The following is a 25,798-nucleotide window of genomic DNA, read 5'->3' on the forward strand; positions in this document are numbered from 1 at the left end:
CAGCAATGAGCTGTCCGCTTGTGGGTATAGGCGTAGTGCAGTGCGCCCAGTGATCGTAGCAGGGGCCGCTTCAGTTGAGTGGCAGTGGTCCTCCTCACGCCCCACAAACCCCGGGGGGATTGCTGGCATAGGGCACTCTAAAGTGCTTCCCTCTTTCCCCGGCGGAGTTTCAGCTGTGGCAGCAAAGAGTGGTTAGACAGCAGCCTGGGAAGGGGTGTACTGTAGCCAGAGAGCTCGTGTGTCACAGGGTGTGCTCAGGCCTGCTACCATCTGTTGGAGGCCCCATCGTCTTCCCTCGCAGGCTGGGGAAGAGGCCGCAGAAGCAGGACACCAGAGTCAGTGCAGGCCAGTCAAGGGCAGCACAGGTCTGGTAGGTAGTGGGGCGCATCGCTGCAGTTCACCTGCTGTGCCTCGGGCCCCCGGGGGAAGTGGGGTGGCATTTCCAGTGTCGCAAGTAGTGTCTCTCCCAGGCCCCACCACTGGGGCTCTGGTGCTGTGTTCCCAAAAGGGAGCCCTGGAAAGGTCTAGCTGTGTGGCCGTCGGCGGCTGCGTCCTGGGGGTCCGCACTGGGGACAAGGTCCGATCTTGGCCCGTGCTGCCTATCTTCTATCTGTCGCCATCACCCACTGGGTCGGCCGCATCCCTCACGAGTGTCGCACGGAAACCTAGTTGGTATGATCATCCACTCTGGGAGCTGCAGATTACTGTGTCCATCCTCTCAGGGGCCACCACATAGGATCCCACATCAGGATGATTGGCGATGTGTGGGCTGGCGGGCGGAGCTTCAAAGTCTCGCGTTCGCCATCTTGGCTGGCTTGGCCATTCCCCCTTGAGTCCCTTCTCCTTTAACACACACTTCCAACCAGGATATAAATAACAAAATATGTTAGTGATCGTCCGTTACAGAGTGGCTTACTGCTGCTCCTTTTTTATTCTTAAAACAAAGCACTGTTATCAGCACAATGCTTCTATTGGCCAGTGTCTGGCACCCCTCTCACCCAGATCACTGAAGCCACCCAGGAAGGTCTGCCCCTCAGTTTGAAAATCTCTGCTCTACGACATTGTGAGCATTATGTTCCCAGCTGTGAACTTTCAATTAAATAATGCACCGCTCCGGTTTCAGTCTTGAGGTTCACAGCCACTGAACTTAAGCATCAAAAAACCATTGTGTACAAAAATTCGTAATTGTGGATGGTGAAGTCCCAGCTCACTAGGTGCATACATGCGTCATGTCGTGTGAGTGAGCATGCATTGGTACGCATGTACACCCCAGCAGAATGACACGGGCAACTTTTAGTTGATTTTCTTAATTTATTGATCCAAGATGAGGGACGCCACTTGGCATGGTGAATTAAAAATATATATTTTTTAACTGCACTAAAGTGTATTTCTGCATGGGAAGCAGCACAACAGCAAATGGGAGATTCAACAAATGTAAAGAACCTCGAGAGGTAGTTGAGCAATGGAGAAACGGGTCGAGGGGGACCAGTGTGCAGAAAGAGGAAGCAATTGCCCGTGGGTAAGGTGAGATATGAAACAGAAATAAAGCGAAGCGAGGATTTATATTCACTTGCTTACTCCTTCCAAAGAGTGAGTGTAAACTCTGGGACACAGGAATACGTAATAAATCATTTAATCTGTCCATGTTTACAATTGGACTATCGAGGTTTGGGACCTCAAGATAAACACGGGAACTGTGGGGTAATGCACGAACACTTGGAGAGGATGAATGGTCATTAGACTGAAATTTGATTGAATTATGAGGGTTGGGAACAAATATGTATGTAACAAATGTGTACATAGAGAGTGTGCAACAACTATCCTCTATTACAACTACCCTTTGCTACTTTTAATCTTTCTCCAGTTTATTTGTTAAAAAAAACATAATAGAAGGAATAGGTTACATTGAATATCTTGGATGCAATTAATTTAAATGTATACTGTAGAACGGCGCAATTATTTTAACTATAGGCGCAATATGGTGATTGATAAGAACTTGGAAGTTAAGTACAAAACCGCATATGGGGATGTTCCTGATGCAGTATACCTGTGTGTACTGTGCGTGGATTAAAATGATAAGTACAATGAATGAAATTATCAGTGGACTATGGTTACTTACACCCGCATGGATAGTTAGTAAGCTATAACAGACAACGTATTGCAAATGAGGTAAGTATTAAGCTCAAGTAAAGTAATTATATTTCTCTGTCTCTTGTAGTAATTGTTTTTAATTGATATGTCCTGACAAAGGTGGTGTGAACCATACCTAAACCTACCGAAACGCCCCGTTAACAGGAATTTCTTGGCAAAAATTATGTACAATATGAATATGTATATATTTTTTTTTTATAACTGAGACAAAGAATGACTTTACAAGCGTTCTTGATGAGAACTGCATTAATGAAAGAGTGTTGATTTCATGGGGGAATGTTTTAATATCTTTAAAAAAAGCACAAAAGGGAAATACTTTTGCCTTTCAAATATTAGAACACTATCAATTTTGGCACATAGGAGTAACTCTCCTTTTTATTGATGCCCACTACAGCCTGACCAGTGAATGTTAGTTTGGGCATAGTCAATGAGGGACTGTGCCATTTCCAATTTCACATGTTCCACTCTTAAATATTATGCACCATACCTTGTGGGCAGCAAGGTGCGCTTAGGGTGACTGTTTTAATATTTATATGTTTTCCTACCTGCCCAAGCGTGATTTCGACATGTCTGGGCAGCAAGATAACATTTAATATTTACAACTGTTTTCCTACATGTCAAATTGTGATTTTAACATGTCTGGGCAGCAGAGTTGAAGATGCTTCTGTCAGACTACACAGGGTAGGCCAAAGCCCTATTTTTACTGCCTCAGTAACACATGGCACAATAGGTGCTGTACTCCACAGGTGGCATTTAACTTCACGTCAGGGGGCTTATTTCAGAACTATATGCTTTGGATTTACAGGAAAGATGCACGCCAATCAGGTTTCAAGCCAGTTTCAACATGTTTTAGGGGTTTAAGCACACTGGTTACTGGATAGTAGTGTCTCAGTGCTAGAGTTCAAGATTACCAGCAGGTGAGTTCCCAAAAAACATCAAAACCTAGTGCTGACAACCCAAAAGAGGTCACTTTGCAACACTCTTCTATTTTTAGTGCGCACTACTCATTTCCGTTAAAAAAAATCTTTGCACCCAACTGAGGAATCGTGCAGAATATTATGTAATCAACATCTGATGTCTCTTGTATGTCTGATGCATAAAATATCCTTGTAGTACCTCGCCCTAAACATTAATAACAAACTAAATAACTGCTTGACTGAGTGCTCTTGTATCTTCTTAGTTTGGTTGTGCAACTGAACATGATGGAACAATAGCCCTGTTTGGGCAGCCTGACCTGTGGCATGCTGCTGCAAGCCATTATATTGTCAAAAAAGCAATTCACAAAACAATAAAAATGATCTATTCATTAGATGAAAAGGCTGCTTTAGAAAATCGCTTGCATGCCTGGGTCATACTAAATAGTTACAAAGAATTTACACAGCAGGAATATCTTGGGACTGCCCTAATCTGCAGAGTCATGAGAAGACACCTTAGGGATTCTGCCATCATATGCGCACAGTAGCCCCTGACAAAGGACAAAGACGTGCAGATTATGCATGTCACACTAGGGCAGTGTGCCACTTGCAGTGTCAGTCAATCTCCAAAAATCTGCCTGCAATTCCCTACTCACCAAGCTTTGTGCCTGTACTTTATAATTTTCTGCTTCTTCACTGCTTTGCAGGAAGTTGAAATGTTAGTGTCAAGTGTGTGTGACATCATCCTGTAGGACCAGAATTTTCAATCAGTTTTACAAACGTAATGCTTCATAATGCCAATATCTCTAGTTTTGATGTTCAAACTGCTGCTTTTTTGATGCACGTGGCCAAAGGGGTAGCCCAAACTAGTTTGTTGCTTTTAAAAGACACTTTTTACGCATTTCAGCAGTACCTATGTCAGTCTGATAATCTCTGATACCTATAATGTTAATGTCTTTCGAATAACAAAAAAACTGTTTCTAATGGCATGCTCTTGCACTTTGATAATGGCACCTTTCCTAATTAACTTGATGTCCTTGATTTGTGGTACACCTTCATCCACTTGTATCCAAGTGTCTGCTTCTCCTCATGCTTTTATCATGTTTCTGAAATTTGGCACTGTCATTGTATAAAGGCAGATATTGTAATTATCTTTTATTATTCATAGACGTAATTTACTCACCCTTTTAATAGCAGAGTTGCGTCATTTGTAATTGTAATATTGTTATAGTTCTAATTAACTGAAACAATAAATATGAATGTTATGTTCTACTATAACCTGCAACAACCATACAGAAATAAGTATTTTGATGGCATACAATAGATCCGCAAAATAATGCCACCAAGAAGTGTGTACAGATAGCATGACAGCTAGGTTACAAACCACATAGCAACCTTATGGCACTGACATAAATGCTGAAATGTATCCCATATAACTCAAGTACTTAGCAAGCTAGTGCCCATATACGGAATTTGCGCAATTGATTTGCATAAAATAGTAAAAAAGCATGCCACTGCATGTAAACACCGTGGCAAACTACAATACTGCTCTGTGAGGAAATGATTGATACTGTGATGATGGGATAGTTTGCTGTCACTCTGCAATTCACATGCACAAATGAATCAGTCCCGCACAGTATCGTAGTGTACAGAGTGCAGAATGGTTGGCTAAAATGCACATTTTAGGGCTAACTGAGACAGGCGTCCATATTACAGCCCCCCTGCCATAATCTGACAAATGGCGGCCCATAATCGCTCTACGGCGCCGGACGGCTACACTGATGAGACGGGGGTGTGAACACTCACGTTGCGAACCCCGAACTCCCCTAGCACCGCGCGACTCCGCATCTCCTCCACGCTGCCGGGCGCCGCCATCTTTGCCGTCAAATCGCACAAACACCGTGTCCTTCTTCTCTGTCTGTACCAACGCCTCCCACCCGGGGGCGAATGCGCTCGAGATGGTCCTTCACCGTGGCATCGGCAGCCCGGCTGTGCGCACGCGGCGGCCATTTTGAAGTGAAGTGGCTCGCTGTCAGTTCTACCATTCCTTCCTCAAAGTTACATTTTATTTGGGTTATCCGCCTCTGCATCCGTTTCATATAATCTCTCCCGCCCTTATGTTTCTAATATAGTGTATGTAGCGGTAGTTTGCGACCGTGGCTGTATACGCGAATTTCCTCAGGTTGTGGATGCTTGCAGGTACCCGGGCAGCTATTTTCGAAAGCAATTATATTTGTATATTTTAGAAATTCCAGCCATTTCTCTGTCACCTTGAACATGGCGTTGTTTTACTCACAGTGTGACAACAGGTGTCATTAGGACAACAGCAAAGGTAGCGGCTACATGTGTTAGTGCTTCTGACTTTAATAAGTAAACTTACAAGGGGACTCAAATAGATCGATTAACCTTTTGACTCACAATTAAGATTTTCTTACCATAGCTCCACTACATGCAAATCAAATAATCAATATACAATATCAATAATCAGCAACAATCAATAACTGTAATAATAGAGTCAATAATTATCACACACCATGACCTTTCAGTCATGAATAACCACACCTTTTAGTAGAAGTTAGAATATTTATTTCCCTACATTAACAATGCTAAGGTCATGTAGATTCATCTAAAAATCAAATGAAACACATACAGAAACCATACTGGCTGTCCAAAGTGGCGGAAGAAATGTATTCCAATCAAAGCGTGAACTACGACACATTCTAAGGTTGCGGTACAAATTAACAAAGTCAACTGTGTCAGAGTGATTTCATACATTAGGATTCAGTAGAGAAATTCATCAAGCATTATTTCCTAGTAGCATAATTTCATTAGTGACGATCCTTAACTAACATCAAATTAGCATCAGCATGTTGGGCTTCATGCAAAACAATTTAGCAACATCAATTTGGAAACACATCGAACTATGGCTCTATCAAAACAGTGCAGTTGGTACTTAGAAAGGAAATGCAAATAGACATAATAGTCAAGAGTCTAACTCATAATACCTATCCTCAGTGTGGATCAGCAAGCAGAATCAGTCTTCGTACTCAGGACATCAGTCAATCAGCAAGGCATCAGGATTCAGCATCAAAGTTCAGAAAACACAGTCTTTAAGCATTAAAGTTAAGCATGTCTCTTCTCAGGACGCAAAATGGGCAAGAATGAGCTATCCCTCTCCCGTGCAGTTCTGTTAAATTACAACTACTAAAATTATTTCCCAAATCCCTATTGGTCACATAAATGCATGTTCACGCTTTGTCCAATAAAACTCCAAATCTATGAATTCTACTATTACTCCGTTCACATGTCGTCGATTGGTTGTCCTACAATGTCCTCATCATCCGGCTTGTCAGGTAACAATATTGTTGCAGCTTCCACTCCATTCAGTATCTCCATTGTTCTTCTTCTGAGAATGTCGGTCTCACACACATTACACACAAAGTGTTACATTAACAAGAACAGCATCTTCTAGGAGTCGGTTCTCCTGAGAACCTTCAGTTATGAGCACATTTAAACAAGGCAAAATGGGAAATTACAGTTTAACTCTCTAGGGCAGCCATTTATTAAACGTTAAGAAATACAGCTTTGACAGGAGGCCTGGCAAGTAGGCCAAGACATTCGCTAAGTTAAGGCCTACAATTAATAAAGCTAAGACATAATGCATGACCCTTAATATGACATATTACGACATTAGTCAAACATATATTCAACATTTCACAATAGTAACTACTAGTAAGTACACTTTGTGAACAATGGTGGCCACTCATCGTAATCACATTTTCAAATGCGTGCATTATTTTCTACATTATTATATTTTCTACACAAACCCCTTATTCAGAATACATGAACACTCATTAACAATTTTTATTAATACACCTGCGCTAGCACATTCAAAGGGAGCATTTACGATACTGGAGGCTAGTTCGAGGCTGACCACGCCTATGTTTTATTTAATTTATGTTGTTTTGTTTTTACTTGTGCTTTAGGATTACTGTTACGAGTGAAACAAACATGGAGTTCAAAACGTCTGCGTTTCTGGAATACTTCCAAGGCTCCCTTCTTGTGAGATAATTCTCGTAGTTCTAGAAAGTTCTCCTCTCCAGCATGGCCTCTTTCTTGATGTGTCCTGGGCTTCCGGGTGTTATACCTCAGTCACAAATCTCGCGAGTTACGTCAAAATAATCTCGCGAGACAGCCTCAACCCCGCCCCCCTTCACGGCCCGTCTCCACGTCCCCAGTGGTGTTGCTGCGGGTGTCAGAGGGGGTTGTTTACTTCCGGGTATGGGAGTGAGCTCCGGACTCCCACATCCCAACCTCAGCCCTCCTTCCTCGTAGAGGGTGAGCGGGGGCGAGAGGGGCTGCTGGGCCCTGAGGTTGGACTTCCGCGACCCCCCGCCAGGGGCACCGACAGCCAGGGGTCGGCATGACTACCCCCGCGGCTCCCGGGGGAGGCCGGACCATGACCGCAGCGGAGTGGGGCGGATTCGAAGACAACCTCCAGGTAAAGGAGGAAGCGCAGCAGCCGAAAGTTTCTCCTCGGACACATATGGCCCATCTCTTATCTCTGCCACGAGAGGATGCTTTACATGCTTGAAAAGCGTAGCAGTTTCCCCTCCTGGAGCGACGCACGGTGAACACATTGCATAGCTTTCTTTGTCCCCAATCTGTACACAAGAGGGCGAACAGGCCATATATTATTTTTATTTATTAATAATACGTAGTTGTATCTTTTTCTGGCTATTTTACCAGTTTGCTGTTCATAGGGAGAAGCTTCATAAAATGCCACAGGCTCCATAAGGTCACTCGGCAGTTTTCTCCCCACACCCCCATCCCATCCCGAATGTAAGCCCGTTACCAGGTTCTTACACATGGAAATCCGGAGAGCTTTGTTCTGGATATATATCTTAATTTCCGCCTTGGGTGAAATGAGGGTTCGTATACTGTGGTACGTAGCTACTTGCTGTGTAAACACATGGATTTGCTGCACCTGCTCTAAAACCTTTTTTAAGGGGTGTAAAGTGTTCTTTGGTAGTTGTTGCAGCAGTCTTGTGTCAAAGTGTGAACAGCAGAGAACACGCAATGGCTTTCATATCACGTTCTTTACGAGGTGCCGAAAAACATAGCATCACAACGAGAGGAAAGCTTCAGCTTGCTTGTGCGGTATAGATAAGTTTATAACATACCTTTTAGGACTAGTTTTGATTTGTAAACCCACCACAAGCCACTATATTTCGTGAGTGGGGAAAGCATATGCAATATTGGTGCATCTTATCTCAAAGTTACTAATAGTATGGCTTTACTGTGAAGATTGTATCCTAGGGTGATACTATTGGAGCAGACTATTACAAAATTACCCTCAGGAACTTGTGTTGGTGGTGAGGACGATGATTTGCAGGAATGTGTTTTCACTCCTTTAGCTGTAGTGTAGTGTAATGGTGCTATTTCTAGCAAAGATTGTATTGGTGCCACTTGCCATGATTCTGTATTAAGCAAGGTAAAGAAGTTTGTTGTGGACGTTTGCTCTCCTGACAGAAACCAGAGTAGGTGATTACGTGCAACTCGAAATGTACTGCCATTGAAGTTGACACTCTTATGCAGCACAGGTCAACAGATTCCTACAGAAGGTTCCTACAGATCAACTGTGAAAAGGAATCATTGCAATTGCAGCCCAGGGCATCCATCCGGTGATCATAGATATACAGAAACTCTTATGCAAGGCATATTGGTAGCGTGGTATGGATGCACAAGTAGAATGGCACACAAGTGTTGGAAAAAATTGCCTTTCTTTCAATATACGCTGGTAAAAAGCAGGAAGAAACCTTTATGTTGTGTTTCGATTTAGAACCATTCACCATACTGCCTTCTGATATGAATGGAATTGTCTTGCATGATTATTTCTTGAGGTGGATTTATTGTGTGTTTGTGTCGACAGCCACTACGAACTATTTTTAGATTTATTTTATTTTAAAGAGTTGTTTTTGACTTGCAGTGCTTTCCTAAGTACATAGTATCTGACAATGGGACGCATTTTCTGTGTTACAAAATGAAAAACATGTTTTTCATGGCATAAGACCATTAAATGCAGTATTTTATAGTCCATCTTCGATTGGATTGGTGAAAAGAACAAATCGAGTTTTGTAAGAGGGTGTGCATACTATCTTTGCTACAGTCTTGTTTATGAGAACACATTTGAGAGAAAAATTAATGGCTTACGTTAACAGGACACACACTACAATATGTGTTTAATCATTTGTGTTAGGAGGCCACAATACTAAAACCAAGCTAATGCCATCTTTTTAAACAGGTAGTTATTTTTCTGCTTCTGTAGCAGTTGTGAGAGGTGTAGATGAAGATGTTTGTGGTAAACAAGAGCAGTCCAAGAAACACTATGATGAAGTTAAGACGACTTAGTGTATTCAAGTTGAAGAAGTGGACATAGTCCTTATCAAGAAACCATGTAAAGTTGTTAAAGGTCTTTATAAATACAGTGGCCCTGTTAAAATCGTGAAGTAGTCTTGGTAATCTGTCTTGTTACAAGTAAAATGATGATGAAACAAACTGTGTTGTAGCAAATTAAACCAGGGCTTTGTTGAATAAGGATCCACGTTTGTTTGAACATTTTTATTGGCCACTTGTATGTCTACAGGCGCGCAGCAGAGGGCAGGTTCCCGGACACACCAAGGACGTGATACATTCGTTTTCCTTGGTTGATGCTAGCGCAGACCTAGGGAGCCCAATCTCTAATATGGGATGGGCGACTATACTGACCGATTGACTTAGGCATATTCTGTCTTCCACTCTGTAAGTGACTGTACGTGCACTTGATAATATTACTGATATATAGGAGAAGTAGTTTTATAATCACAGGCTTTTTTTGTGGGTCCTGAAGAAGCGTCACTGGATCACTTTGTGACCAAACATAGACGCGAAACATGTTGACCATGCAGGATTAGGTGAACTACCTTCCCTGATTATAGAGTGTAACGGTACATTATTCCCAGTAACACTCTGATATTTTTGTTTTTAATATTGGCCTGAACCCAATTTCTATCGCATTAAAACAGTGGCTTAGGTTCAGAGCTAATTTTAGAGTCTTGTCTTTTGTTCTACACTCTCCATCTTTGATTCAATTCTTTTCCCAGACCACCGTTGTTAGCAATTTTATTATGGTTGAGTGCCACCCAGAATGCTGGGCGGCCCGCCAGGCATTGCAGCACCAGTCTGGCGAGGAGTAAGCCCGATAATGATACCTGTCACCCAAAAGGGTGCTTGAGGGCTCTCCTAAGTATACTCAGTATAGTTTTGCCACCTCTGATCTCTTTCTTGTTTTCTCTCTGTCGTGGAACAGTGCACTTATTTTGATATTATAGGTTCAGGTCGGGAGACTGTGCACTGGACCAGTAATCTCCCAGTCCCCATTTTTGTTTATACACTTGTATGATGAACTTATTGATATCTCTGTGTGCATTGGGGAAATTTAACTTGGAGGACACTGGGACTGAACGACTGGGGAATTCCTAGCATGAGAGGTGCTGCAGATGTTTTTGGGGTGTTTGGTGGTAATCTGGCTCAAGGCAGGTCTGGTGTGTGTGGTGCTAGTAATAGGAGCAATATGAGAGTGGCCAGGTTACGCAAAAGATTAAAAGATCATGTAATGTAGTAGCAACAGTAGTGTAGAGTTATTTCTTAATTTTTTATTCCGCTAAAGGTTGAGATGTGTTGTATTTAGCTACTTACTGTGTTATATTTATTCAAGCATTGCAGGCCCATGGGCCCAACATCATGACAGGGAAAAATATCAGAAGGTAGGAATTTGATAACCCCGCTAATTCCTTTGGGTTCTACAAAGACATACCCTTCCCAAAATTCTCTTATGACTGAGATGAAGAGAGGAAAGCTGGTATTCCTGCTGGTCTTGGGTCCCCAGTATCGCACTTGTAGTCCTCTTTGTGCCAGGCATGCGGAGGTCTTTGCTGCGCTGTGTGGGAGAAGTGCTTCAGGAAGATATTGCAGCAATCTTTGGGGTGATGCGATAGTCAGTTTGTATTTTGTTTAGGTGGTGGGTAAAACAGACTTAATGCATTTTTTTAATTGAGCCTACTCAAATTGCTGCTGGATTCTTCTTTTGGACCACCGAGATTAGTGGCACTCGTCATTCGGGTAATATGTGTGTGTGTGTGTGTTGAGCAGGAAGTGTGGTGCACATGTGCAGAATTTTACATTTCCGCACCTATTCCAGTGTACTCTTTATTTGCTATTTATGTGCATGTACTGAAAAGGTAAGTTCTTTGCAGATGGCTAACTACAAATATGAGCAACTCGGCGTTTTAGACACCTTTCCACTCTTAAAACATATACTAAGCACCATAAGAATTTTGAGTAATGGTATTCTTTGAGGTCTTTTTCTCCCATCCACTGACACTTCTTCTGTTTCGTAATTTTTGTATGAAGATTTTAAAAATACTTTGGCAGTATCAACTCTCAAAGCTAAATGGGCTGCTATCAGAGCTTTTCACGAGCGTGAAAAAATGTGGGATGGGGGCACTCTTTATCTCGCTAGACCTGTGGTTTGGCCTATTTTCCTTCCCTGCAGTCTACATTTTGGTTTTGAAAGCCCTTCAAGGGTTTCCCTTTGAACAATTGAATTCTGTGGAACTAAAGATATTGACTACAAAGGTATTATTTTTGGTAGCTGTCATTGAGGTAAAACGTGTGAGCTGGAAACCTCCTTTTTAGGCTGAAGCTTAAGACCGTGCATGCGCTGTCACTTGTGAGATCGTTTGTTTTCTATACAGTGGGCATGAAACCCGTCCAGTACGTACCACTGGTTGGCTGCATTGTCAGTGTCATTTCCTTGCTTATTATTAGTCAGTTTCTGTAGGTATCCTTCCTCTTCCTCCTTCCCTGGAGCATGGACCCATTACTTGTGTTCTTCCACTGCTTGCTTTTTAAGGCACTAGTTTTTTCTTTGTGTTTAAGCACTGTATTAGAGTGTGTCTTTTTCATCTGGCTCCCTCTCCCCAGCTGTGTTCATGTACTGGAGATGGAGCCGGGAAAAGTGTCATTTGGTTGTCAAACCTCTTGACCTTTGTCGTTCCTGAATATGATACGTAGCGAGAAGTGACCAAATTAATTCATATGGTCTTGCCTTTCTTTCATCACCCTCTCCTTTAAGGGCTTTTTTGGGATTGTTATGTTCTTTTTGTACAAAACTAACATAAAAGCAAATATAAAACTGTTTCCATGTTAAAGTTATTATATTTTGTTTTTTTAGTTTCCCTTTTAAACTGACACGGTTTGATGACAGGGTGCTCAAGGGAGGCGGTACAGGCATTCCCTTGCATATAAAGTTGTGTCTGATTCCTGGAAACAAAAGCCACTGGGTGATACTGTCATTTTTATCGTAACCCTATAAACTTGTGGAAAACGCTGCCGTTTAAACCTTTTCTTTTTACCAAGGGGAATGCATTTGTTCCCAAAAAAGATTGCATTGGCATCATGGCATCACAAGTAAGGAACTTGTGTTGTTGTTGATAACTGCTAGGAGTTATAAGGATAATGATAAAGGAGTGGGAAAAGTTGGGAAAACTATCATTTATATTAACATTTTTTTTTAACCATCACACACATTCTCAGCTGTAGACAAGTACAGCCAAGAACCTCTGAATACTGTTGTATGTGTATAAGGGAACCATTGATAATGTAACACTCACAAGAATGCAGAGTTATTACATTAATTTTTAATTTTGAAGAGGTTCATATAATTCACAGTGTTTCATAGAACATCGCCACAGTTGCTGGAGGGCACCATTTGGTGATGTAACACAAAATGTTAGGCCATCCTGCAGAATGTAATGAACGCCACAAAACTCCTATTTCTCACAGAAATCCACAAGCATTATACTGAATTAGGGAACCTTGAGAAGGGGTATCTCCTGCTCTGCAGATATGGATTACCCCCCCTGGCAGCGTTACCTTGGATGGGACTGGGTGCTTGTAGTGCCATTGGTAGTGGTAAACACCAATCAGTATATTGTATTTATTTGACTTCCCAGTTGATAAGGTGTGTGCAGTTAAAAAAAAAAAGCCATGTGAGGCTTAGACACATGCCTGGGTCTACACGTCATCCATGTAGAGCTGTCTATGAGGCAGTTGCGTTGCAGAGGTCTTCTATGGTGCAAATGTGATTCGTGGGAAATGTTGCTGAGTTGAGGTTGCTTATTACCCTGACTTTTACATGAAATAACGCTCTTTTTTTTGTAATTGCATGACATTGCAGTACTTCTGCTCCCAAGAATAAGCAGCAGCACTCCATTTTTAGGTCGAGCGTGCAAGAGCTCTGACCTATTGTAACCATTGTAGGCTTTTAACCACGCCCATCACTTTAACTTGTTCATGGGATTGCCTTTCAAAAATCTCTTGATGTCATTGGTAAATGTTTTGTTTGTCCCACCTTAGGGAGGTTTTGTTACCGCCTTGCAGACTGACCTGTTACGTGGATAATTGCACAATTGCCGATATTTTTGACTGTGAGCAAACTTCTTTTTCCGTCTCTCCTTTGTGCTCATGCTCATGGCAGCCATGGCGTTTTGAATTGGTTCGCTAATGTTTTACTTTTCATTTTGTGGTTGAGAAAGCTGTGCAAGCATTATTTCCACCATATACCTCACCAGTGCGGTACTTGGTGGAAAGCACACTTGCAATGTCTTCTACTGATTCCTACCGCAAAAAAGCCCACGCTGCTATGTTTAAGTGTGTTGCTTATTGGTAACATTCCCTCCTCTCTTAGCTAATTTTCATCTCGCTAGACACTGCCATGTCCAATTTATGTGGCAAGAAAAGCCCATGTATGAATTTACAACGCAAATAGCGTTAACTCGAGCAAATACGAGACCGATTGCATTGCAAATGCTTGTTCATAAATGTCTGTGACTGACCCAAGAAGTGCTTTTAAACTATTCGGCGCTTTATACGAATGTCAGTTCAGTCACTTAGTGAACTGTTCGTGATGATCTTTTCTTTGTCAAGGGATCCCAAAATAGTGTAATGAGGCTCTGATCCACGTCTGGCTTTCAGGGGAAACAGTGATCGTATAATGATTTCTTTCTATTAAGATTAGTTACATAAAAAGCAGCCAAATGTGGCTATTCTGAAAACAAGGTACTCACCCGGCCCTCCTGACTCCACACTGAATTCCCCTGTTCAGAGCTTTCAAGTTACCTAGGCCCATGTGTGGGTAGCTGTTTCAGATGCAAGTTTTTCGTTGAATGCTGGGCCTTGTAGTTCTGGTTTTATAATGAGTCTATAAATCCCAGCTTGCAGTGGAAAGAAACCTGCCCTGAACAAGCTACCCAAGCCTGAAATTGGGTGATCCAAGAGCCGCACGTGCTGTCAACAGGCTTTGGCATTGCTGCAGGACAGTAAAGTATAGAGTGCAATGTCATTGATATAGAATGCCTCAAGCCTGGGTGTGCGTTATAGCGCTGTGAAAAAATGTGCATAGAACACTCTGAGCGGATTTATTTTATTGTGTGACAAATTAAGCTTCCACGCTATCGAAGAACACAAAAATGATGGAATGCCTTACAACAAAGTAATTTTGTTTGCAAAAATATTTATTATTTAGTGCTTTAACCGCCCGAAGGGGAAGAGGCCAACAAGAGATTTTCAGGTTGTTACTAAGATATTTGCTAGATAACACAACTTGAAAAAACATACAAACTGTTACATTATAAGGTAGATGAATTGACTCCATTTTACAACTCTCATTTCATTTTTTTTCAATTCGTAGAATTTATTTAAAAAAAGACTAATCACTAAAAACGTTCAAAAGCTTTCATTTATAAAGAAGTGCATTATAATTCAACAGATGTAATGGTGTCATTAACTAATTACCTAAATCACATATTGCTTATTATGCTTACTAGCCAACACAAAAATAATTAGATAAAACAATATTGAGTTAAGATTAATCATATCTCTCTTTAGGTCTCGCCTACACAGTGCATTCACTTTACATTAATTTGCTTGCTTCTTATTGGACACCTGCCATATGCTTTCTTCCTTTTCATGTGTTTGTCCCTCCTCTGGAGCATGAATGCATTACTTGTGTCCTTCCACAGCCCACTTTTTTAGGTGCTAATTTTTTAGTGTTCTGTGCTTCACAAAAGTGCGTCATTTTGAGCTGTCTCCCTCGTGTACCTGCCGCCTCCCAGGTCCCATCTGCTTGCCCCCAGCCCTTCCTTCCATTCTTTAGCATCTACGTTCCCCAGCCTCTCCCAGCTTCCACTGTCCATATGCTTCCTCCCAGCACATCTCTCCCATCCTTCATTGTCTGTGTTGCCTCCTGACTCACACGCTGTCCTTCCATGTTGCCTTCCCAATCCCTCCATAAATATTGCCTCGTGCCCACCTCCCTCCCTCCGTCTTGCCTCTTGCCTGCCACATCACAATAAAAAAAAAAAGAGGTATGCTGTGGCAAGCACTGCATCATAGGTCTTTTTTCCCACTACCTCCTTTGTCTGTGTTGCCTCCCCACACACCATCCCTCCTGTCTTGTTGCCTCCTGCACACCATCAATTAAAAAAATAAGCGTTATTACTCATTCAGCGCTGGCCGTACCATAGCACTATTTTTCTTTACTTTTTTTTAACCTTCAGCCATGCTGCACAGCAGCCGCGCTGCTGCACAATGTGGCTAAAACATTGACAAAACCAACAGATCTCTCGTAGGTGAGACCTGTTGCATAGTATTGCTAAAAACATTGACAAAGCCAACCGATCCCATGTAGGTGAGACTTATTGGCTTTGCCAATGCTTGTTTGATAATAGTGGAGGATGGGATAATTTTGAAGCCAGATCCTGAGTTCATTCCTAAAATGGCTTCAGTGGCTTACAGGGATCAGGTGATTATTCAATCTGTATCTTTCTTTTCGACTTCTTCTCAGGGCAAGGTTTTTCTAAATTTAGTATAAGTAAAAATAGCTCCTGTTGTCTATTTGGAACATGACTCGCCAGGGCAGCTCTGTTGCATCCTCCAGTTTCCACACACTCCAAATTCTCTGGAAGATTTTCAAATGGATCCCAAATGACTGCTGCAAGACCGTAACCCACGCTCTGGTCTCCAGCAGGCTCGACTATGGCAATGCCCTCTACACCGTCACCACCCAGAAGAATGTCAAGAAGCTACTGAACATCCAGAATGCCTCCGCTAGACTCATTCTAAACATCCCCTGCTGCGAACACATCACTAGACACCTCCACTGGCTCGCCGTCGAGAAAAGGGTCAACTTCAAACTCCTCGTCCATTCATACAAGGTTCTTCACTTCCAGGACCCACCTACCTCAACCATCACGTCACCTTCTCCTCCCCCGCCAGACCTCTCCGTTCCACTCAACAGCAGGCCTCAAAAAATGATAAACATTTTACTAGACCTGCAGGTCGAGTAGCTTGAATAATCTTCTCGACCTAATTGCAATGTACTTGACCCGGAAACGGATCTCAAATTGTGTGATCCCAGGCAAATATTGTATTTTAGTTGCCTTTTTCTTCATTCTCACATATGAGTGCACCTTCAAATATGTGAGTTCAGCATTTCTGTTGTAAAAAATAATCCTCTTTTGTTTGATTCAATACACTAAATGTTTGCTCCCATGTATAATAAATCTATCGTACATATAGGGTACACATGAGCCATGCATGACTTGCCTCTTAGTTTACTAGTAACGTTGCCATCAGGGCAGGAGTGTTTCTCCGTTTGTTTAAACACTCACTTTAAATAAATATATTACTAAAGCATGATGTCGTAGCACACTGTCATTTACACACAGTAAATTTCCAAGAAATGTCCAAAAACCTTCCCACTAACTTGCAGCTTTACTGATAAAACTATGTAGTGTATTAAGAATAATCTGTGAAAATTGGGTTTCAGAAAATATTTATTATTTGCACATCACCAATTAAAGTGTTCTGAGTTTTTTTTCATCTTATTAAAATATTTTTATCATCACACAGAAGTACAAAAATTAGTCTTTCACATCTACTGAAATATATTTTGAAATGTTTGTAAAGTTGACTTAGTTATTTTAATGTTGTGCGTTACGAAAAACCTGATACCAAGAGCCTTTCATTTCACAAAGGTCAGACAGTTCACCTTACAAAATCCTGGAACTCTTCAGTCAGAAGGAAAAGTATTTACATTGCAACTGACTTTTGACCTCTATCTCTGAACACAGAGCAAATGTGACAAGAATAAGATTTAAAGGCATCTTATTTGCTAATTCAGTTTCTGATGACTGAACAGAACACCTCTCCTATGTCCACTGGAATCTAAAAATAGCTCGACCTCCTGAAATAAAACTCGACAAAGCGAGTGTTCGAGTAGATTTTTCGAGCCCTGAACAAGCTCTAGCCACTGTAGCCCAATATGGAAGACCTCGGCTGGAGGAAGATCCTTCGCCTAACTTGCCGCAAAGAGCTGGAACACGCTGCCTCTTCACCTCAGGCAGTCATCATCGTTACCTCAATTCAGGAAGGACCTTAAGACCTGGCTCTTCGACTGAAGCATAGAGGACCACTCCCCACAGTTACTTGAGATTCTTGCAGATAAGTAGTGTGCTTTACACATTTCTGATTGAGTGATTGATATTCAACCATTTGGGAAGTTGTATTATCTTTTTGTTACTTTTGGGTGTGCAGGTCAAGGATGAAAGGCTTTTAAGGGTTCAGGTCATTATTCAGTCAGTATTTTTCTTTCCCTCTTCTTCTCGGGCAAGATTTTTCTAAATTAACTAGCCGTAAAAATATCTCCTTTGATCTATTTGGAACATATGTTGCCCATTAGGAAATCTAATTATTTTTTTGTTACCTTTGGGTGTCCAGGTCAATGGCGAAAGGCTTACAAGGGTTCTATTAGTGGATTGATTTGTTTCACAACTGCTTAGCTGACACTCAACGTAGTCGGTCGTGGTATATCAACCTGAGGATTTGCTGCTTTGTGGGCTGAGGTTCAAGGTGTTTCTGTTTTGTGTTAAGCTTTGTGTTTTTGGATAAAATGTTTTTAAATCTGTTTTGTCTTAAGTTTCAATTATGTTTTCACTTTCTAAATTTTCCTTCCACTAATAAAGCTGTGTATGTGGGAGATTGTATTATTAATATAAGATGTAACTGGTAGCAGGGCTTTGGCATTTCCCGAAAGTAATAAATGGGACGATGGACATGGGATTATACTCTAGTTTGTTACCAGTAATCTTGATTATCCTATTGACTTGCCCACTCCCCCTATGGACTGCTGGCTTTTCTCTTTTCTTCAGCTTAGTAAGTGAAGAAAAATTCAAAAAATGCTGTGCCTATTTTATCGCCCAGAGGAATGGGTGGAGTTACCATCTTCCTACTTCCTGATTAACCCCTCCCCCACCACATAAGGAGGTATCCTCCTCAAAAGTATTGACTGTGATGACAGTGAATTGGTCAATGTATAATAAAGCTTACCAGTATGTAATTGTGGCATTCTCCATGTTTTCTTGAAATCGTACAATATTGTAATAGCCTAAGTGATTAAAAATATCTTCCAGTATCTTCTTTACAAATGTTAATCCATATTGTCAAGTTCCTTTAAAGTTTCAAGACCTGCTTTGAGACTAAGGGCCAGATTATGAATCTGATGGTCTCAAGACTGCCAGGCTCGCAGTGGCGGTTTGACCGCCATGGCTGTGACAGTCTGACTGCCACATTACAAGTCTGGCGGTCGGACCGCTGTCTCCGCCAGGATCTCTGATCCCGATGGGCTGACAGCGGTCTTGGTTGTGATCAATCATGGTAGTGCACTGCCCTGCTGATTACAACCATGTTCTGCTCCAGCCTTTTCAACCACCATGAAAAGGCTGGCGGAGAACGAGTGCTGGGAGCCTGCCTCCCCAGCACTGCCGGAATGCGCACTGTCTTCAGAGGGTGCTAGGGGTGGCCCCCTGTTCAACGGCATTGAACTCATCTCCATGTGGAGCAGAGTCCAATGCCACCACACATTTTCCAATGGGTAACCAGCAGAAACCTTAGTTTCTGCCAGTCAGCCCAGTGGAAAACTCCTAATAGGGCAGGTGGGGAGACTGCAAGCGCTGCAGTGGTCTACTTGCCACAGGTCTAGCGGTTGGGTTTTCCGACTGCCAAACTCGTAACTAGGTCTTTAATCTTCTCTTCATCAAGACACACTAACTTGAAAAGTTGTAATAAGGTAATTTGATAACTAGTCATCAGCAGTGCAGGAGACTTCATACTAGCCGACACAGTGGTGACAGATAAACTAGTAGTGGAAGTGCATACTTCAAGTCTTTGGCAAGGTATGACTGTGCTGTAGAGATTTGTATTGTTTGTCTGATGTCATTCGGATGTCATTCATTGCACGCATTTACTGTTCCTTTTAGGGCAGTGGTCTTCAAACTCTTTAATGCTGCGCCTCCCAGTTAAAAAAAATTAATAATAATTGGGCCCCCCTCTGAATTTATGACAATGATTTATTAAATTGGCAATGTTTACATGTGTCTAGACTTATTTAAACATTGCAGTGAAGTTGTGTTACCTTTTTCAAAAATGCATCCAAATACATGGTGCCAAACCTACTATTCTGGCCAGCCAGGCCTTTACTAGGGTGTAAAAGTATTCACATTGTATTGTTTTTTATTCATTGTATTGTAATCGTATTTATATAGCGCTTATTACCCCTGACGAGGCGTCAAAGCGCTTTTCAATGAGTAGCACGCTACTCCCGAACCCAACAAGAATTAGTGATGGATTAGTATTGTTTAATAATGAGTACAGTTTTAGTACTATTATGAGTTAATTTGAGCCGCGGATATGAGAGTTTGTTAGTTAGATTGACTGGAGTAATGGAGGGGTGGAGGAGGAAAGAAATCCAGAAGTGTTAATTGGGAGTATATCCTTCATTTACTCAACCCAAAGGCTTGGGATGAATAAAGGGGGGCGGAGTGGGAAGAGTATGTGGAAGGGTTAGGGAGAGCATAGTAGCAGGGTGAGATGAATGCAGGAGAATTTAGTAGGGTTGTGTGGGAGGTCACAGAGGTAGAGTGAGGTTTGGTGAGTTAGATGTGGAGGTGGAGGGAAGAGCTTAGGCAGAGTTATTTAGGAGATGAAAGTGGTAGAAGGGATTTGGGATGAGTCAAAGTGAGAATGGAGGATAGTTTGATAGAGACATGACATAGATATCTAGTATAACAACCCAAAACCAGGAGCCATGCAATGATCCACGAACATGCCAAGCACAGAAACAACATATACACATACATACACATATATATATATACACACACACACACACACACACACACATGAATACACACACATATGCACATACAATACATAATTAGAATCATGGGTAAAAAAAAATACTTAGACAGGTTTAAAGAGTGTGTGTGTGTATTTTATTGTTATGACAGTAGCAATACATATTTTCCAACAAAACTATAAAAGTGATTATTAGAAGTGGGGGTGGGGGTTTTGAAGACAATTTGGAGTCCCTTTCTTTTGACACATAGTCTCAGCTTGGGTCTAGATGACAAAAGATGTTAGTGATGGCGCATTACAGAGTGGTTTTCTGCTGCTCGTTTTTTTCATCTTAAAACAAGCACTGAAATCAGCATGTTTCTTCTTTTGGCCAGAGCCTGTCTCTTCCCCCCCACCCCTCCCTGGGATCACCGAAGGCCCTCCTAGGGGTCCCAGTTTAAAGACCCCTGTTCTGGGGAGAGTAGGCAATCATTCATTGTTTGCACGTAGCCATAGTTCTGATACTGATCATTGCAGTCTCAAATATATTGTATGTGTCATTCACTAATACTCACTTTGATGCTAAATAAAAACACCTGCTTTCAGAGGAAACTACATGAATCCTAAATCATAATGGTTCCGTACGATTCGTTTGGTGGGTAGTGTATTGAGTGATTACACCTTCAACCTCGTGATGAACTGTGAACAAATAAAGCGAATAATTCAATGGAAAAACAAACGATTAAGGAAGAATCTTAAAGAGAAACAGTATTGATAAACAATCAATTCACTTTTATATTTGTATCATAGTAATATCAAACGTAGTGCAGACGGCACAGTGCTCAGTGAGACATAAAGATAGTAAATTTAAGACATACATAATGGTGGAAGAAGAGGCTGCGAGTTTTGCTTGATTATGAAATAGAAACATAGTACAGGTAATCCTCGTCTCAGAGTACCTGTTTCCTGGTGAGAAATTCTGTTACTCTCCCATTACAACCAATGGAGCAGTGTTGAGAAGTGCTCGTACGCTCCCTTTAAAGTGCCGGAGCAGTGCTAAGAAGTGCCGGTACTGCCCATCCAAATGAAAGGAGTGCCGCTACTGAGAATCTGGTAGTACCTGCTCACTTAAAGCAGTGGTCCCAGGTAAGATCTCGGAACTGCTGTCGCAACAATAAGTTGGTGGTTAATCAGTTGCCCCAGGCAACTTCCATTGATAATCACATGCCTTTGTATTACTGAAATACAAATATAAAAACGAGTCTGTTTTTTATTTGTAACATGCCCTTTTTCAAAGTGTTCCTTTATCATTCATGTTTTTTTCTATCAAATCCTTTTCTTTATTTGCTCACAATTTATCCTGAGGTTGAAGGTGTATTCTCTTGCTACGCATCCCTCTAAGTGACCCCTCTGAATCTTCATTCCTTAACTATACAGGGAGTGCAGAATTATTAGGCAAGTTGTATTTTTGAGGATTAATTTTATTATTGAACAACAACCATGTTCTCAATGAACCCAAAAAACTCATTAATATCAAAGCTGAATATTTTTGGAAGTAGTTTTTAGTTTGTTTTTAGTTTTAGCTATGTTAGGGGGATATCTGTGTGTGCAGGTGACTATTACTGTGCATAATTATTAGGCAACTTAACAAAAAAAAATATATACCCATTTCAATTATTTATTATTACCAGTGAAACCAATATAACATCTCAACATTCACAAATATACATTTCTGACATTCAAAAACAAATCAGTGACCAATATAGCCACCTTTCTTTGCAAGGACACTCAAAAGCCTGCCATCCATGGATTCTGTCAGTGGTTTGATCTGTTCACCATCAACATTGCGTGCAGCAGCAACCACAGCCTCCCAGACACTGTTCAGAGAGGTGTACTGTTTTCCCTCCTTGTAAATCTCACATTTGATGATGGACCACAGGTTCTCAATGGGGTTCAGATCAGGTGAACAAGGAGGCCATGTCATTAGATTTCCTTCTTTTATACCCTTTCTTGCCAGCCACGCTGTGGAGTACTTGGACGCGTGTGATGGAGCATTGTCCTGCATGAAAATCATGTTTTTCTTGAAGGATGCAGACTTCTTCCTGTACCACTGCTTGAAGAAGGTGTCTTCCAGGAACTGGCAGTAGGACTGGGAGTTGAGCTTGACTCCATCCTCAACCCGAAAAGGCCCCACAAGCTCATCTTTGATGATACCAGCCCAAACCAGTACTCCACCTCCACCTTGCTGGCGTCTGAGTCGGACTGGAGCTCTCTGCCCTTTACCAATCCAGCCACGGGCCCATCCATCTGGCCCATCAAGACTCACTCTCATTTCATCAGTCCATAAAACCTTATAAAAATCAGTCTTGAGATATTTCTTGGCCCAGTCTTGACGTTTCAGCTTGTGTGTCTTGTTCAGTGGTGGTCGTCTTTCAGCCTTTCTTACCTTGGCCATGTCTCTGAGTATTGCACACCTTGTGCTTTTGGGCACTCCAGTGATGTTGCAGCTCTGAAATATGGCCAAACTGGTGGCAAGTGGCATCGTGGCAGCTGCACGCTTGACTTTTCTCGGTTCATGGGCAGTTATTTTGCGCCTTGGTTTTTCCACACGCTTCTTGCAACCCTGTTGACTATTATGAATGAAACGCTTGATTGTTCGATGATCACGCTTCAGAAGCTTTGCAATTTTAAGAGTGCTGCATCCCTCTGCAAGATATCTCACTATTTTTGACTTTTCTGAGCCTGTCAAGTCCTTCTTTTGACCCATTTTGCCAAAGGAAAGGAAGTTGCCTAATAATTATGCACACCTGATATAGGGTGTTGATGTCATTAGACCACACCCCTTCTCATTACAGAGATGCACATCACCTAATATGCTTAATTGGTAGTAGGCTTTCGAGCCTATACAGCTTGGAGTAAGACAACATGCATAAAGAGGATGATGTGGTCAAAATACTCATTTGCCTAATAATTCTGCACTCCCTGTATGTGTGACCCAGCTTCCATTTAGGTGCTAGGGTCTGTCCTCGGTTTAGTACTACTACTAAATAAATATAAGCACACCAAGAAAAAACTGATATGCATCCTAAACCTTTCCTCCATCAGAGCTACAGGACAAGTTGGGATTGTGCACTTTAATAGTGCAGACTAAAGCCATGGCTGTCCCAGCAAGATTTGTTTTTGTGTGTGGATATGATCTACAGGCTTCTGCCTAAAATACCCTGGGATTAAGGATTATTTCTATCATTTTCAGAAAAATAGTAAATTTGCCTTTCACTGCACAAAAATCCTGCATCTTTGGTTACAAAGTAGAGTATCTCTTTAAACGGAAAATAATCCACTGCAATTAAACCTGCTTTTCCAGTCAACCCAATACTTGGGAACTGGAGATGTTAGCAAATATCATATATATGAGGTCAATTTACTGACATTCAGTGCTCAAGTAATGACTATATTAATTGACATTGATTATCTTACTGAAGTTTATTGATAAGAAGCCAAACACATATTACCTTGTCCTTTTTAGGACGAAACATGTCAGCTTTTGATTTGGACATACTTCGGGACGTTCACAATCATCTCTATGGGCTTATTTTAAACCAAAATAGACCTACGGACGATTTAATTTGAGCTTGCACATTATTTTGACGAATATTGTAGATGTCTCAGCATATGGACTGGATTGGATCCTGCAGTAGCTGGGCCCGTTGTGTTTTGCCCCAGTTAAATACCATTGGAGTATGGATATCGAGTGTGGGTTTATATGCAAGAATTAGCTACTATTGTAAACTGTTTGTGTAATATTGAACAAGATAGTTGCTGTCATTGATTGCAGTTCATGCATCACCTAGTATACCTATGGATTATTTGCCATCTGCATCCACTCCTTTCATCAGCACAATATGTTGCTTTGGTTTGGTAAGGCAGAGAGGAGTCTATACTGAAGGTCCAGCTTTCTTTTTATTTGATATTACTTGTTTTTTTCTATTTTTGAAGATGAAATCTACTTATAGTTTTCCACATAAATAAACAATGCTTTTGTTTTATCTTCTCTTGTTGTTTTTGGTTTTCCCTTGTAATATCCAAACCAGGTTTATATTTTTCCGAAGCCTTTCCCCCCCCCCCCCCCCCAAACTGCAGCACTTGTACTTCGTTTTCATTATCCACTAATCCAGTAATTGTGATTCCCCAAAGTCTTCTCCTCACTTGATTTCCTCTCCGGTTCATTAAGTGCAAGTGAATAATTTTCAAGTGTTTACTTCTTACCTTTTTTTTTTAAAAAAATTTATTTTTTAATTATTTATTTTTCCTATGTGTGTGACTGTTGATCTTCTAAACTGTTCCCCGGCTGGATGGGGAGAATATATTGGGCTTTTATCTTCCAAGAGGCTGACATTTTCTTTTTCAGTGCAGTTGACTGTACCCACTTTATTCTGTAATCAAGACATGTTTTATGTTTTTTATCAATTGCAAAGGCTGAAGCAGAGGAACCTGCTCCAAGGCAGAGTGGACACGAAAGGACAGATGCACCCACACAGCATGGCACCCAGTGGCTGCCACAAACCTATTCTGTAAGCAAATGAGCCTCTCTGTCCTGTTTGTGAAAAGCTTGGCTTTGGGGCTCTCTTCTGACATTCAGATTGGCCATTTCTAGCTTAAGCTTTGCGTTTCTTTGGTGTTCTGTGAATGGTGTATACAAAGTATACTTTTTCGAACTTGAAATTGTAGAAAACTGAAGAAAGAAGACCTTTTGCGGACATTCTTATCGCCAAAGAGGCTTAGTGCACATATTAATCTCTTTTGTGTATGTTAGTCTCGGAAAACCCTCTTGCCTTTAAAACCTAAGTGCAAATTGAGTAGTTAAGACAATTAAAATTGACCTAATTGGTCACTTGCAAAACTTCCATGAGTTCTTCAGGAGCTGAGGAACGGTTAATCAATTCCAGGCAAACCCTCACCATGCGAATGAAAATGGAATACTCTTTCACACCAGTCTGGATTTGTCTAGAAGAAGAGATCCGTTTTGAAATGCTAAAGTATTCACCTAGAAATGGGGCAGAAAGTAACATGTCGTCGTTTCTGACACACTGCCTGAAAAGTGTAGTGCTAACTGCGACTAGATTGGATAATTGTCATAAACGCTTAAATCCTGCAAAAGCAATCATAAGCCCTGAAAATAAGGCAGCTGATAGTCTTAAAGAAATAATGAAAAAGGTCATATAGTCGTGAGGATATTGTCATTAGACATTATTATAGTATATAACTGGCAGTGACAGTCGCTGCTGCAATGTTTGGCATCGCTCTCTGTTGCTTGGATTGTGGTGACGGGGCTCTGGGTACTTCCTGCTTTGGAGTCTGTGTTAGGGATTGGCTGTGTCTGATGCTGCTTAGACCACCTGTTTTTGTCCGTTATTGTGCGAAAATAAAAGAACTTTGCCCTGCGTGAGAATGTAAATTTT

General features: G+C 41.4%; 2 protein-coding genes across 3 annotated transcripts in view; one reads left to right on the plus strand and one right to left on the minus strand.

Moving 5' to 3' along the window:
• POLR1C (RNA polymerase I and III subunit C) overlaps positions 1 to 5,025 on the minus strand; it is an 86,179-nt gene extending 81,154 nt beyond the window's left edge. Inside the window, exon 1 of the mRNA XM_069236257.1 lies at positions 4,872 to 5,025. Within this exon, the coding sequence (XP_069092358.1) occupies positions 4,872 to 4,940 (69 nt within the window). The 5' untranslated portion in view covers positions 4,941 to 5,025. The remainder of the gene's footprint in view (positions 1 to 4,871) is intronic.
• A 2,277-nt stretch (positions 5,026 to 7,302) lies between these two features.
• YIPF3 (Yip1 domain family member 3) overlaps positions 7,303 to 25,798 on the plus strand; it is a 63,300-nt gene continuing 44,804 nt past the window's right edge. Inside the window, exons 1-2 of one of the 2 annotated variants that reach the window (XM_069236258.1) lie at positions 7,303 to 7,566; positions 24,815 to 24,910. In XM_069236258.1, the coding sequence (XP_069092359.1) occupies positions 7,489 to 7,566; positions 24,815 to 24,910 (174 nt within the window). In that variant the 5' untranslated portion in view covers positions 7,303 to 7,488. The remainder of the gene's footprint in view (positions 7,567 to 24,814; positions 24,911 to 25,798) is intronic. The other variant, XM_069236259.1, reaches the window with a different exon arrangement.

The sequence above is a fragment of the Pleurodeles waltl genome, chromosome 5 (genome assembly GCF_031143425.1).
Source record: "Pleurodeles waltl isolate 20211129_DDA chromosome 5, aPleWal1.hap1.20221129, whole genome shotgun sequence".
NCBI classification, from domain to species: domain Eukaryota; kingdom Metazoa; phylum Chordata; class Amphibia; order Caudata; family Salamandridae; genus Pleurodeles; species Pleurodeles waltl.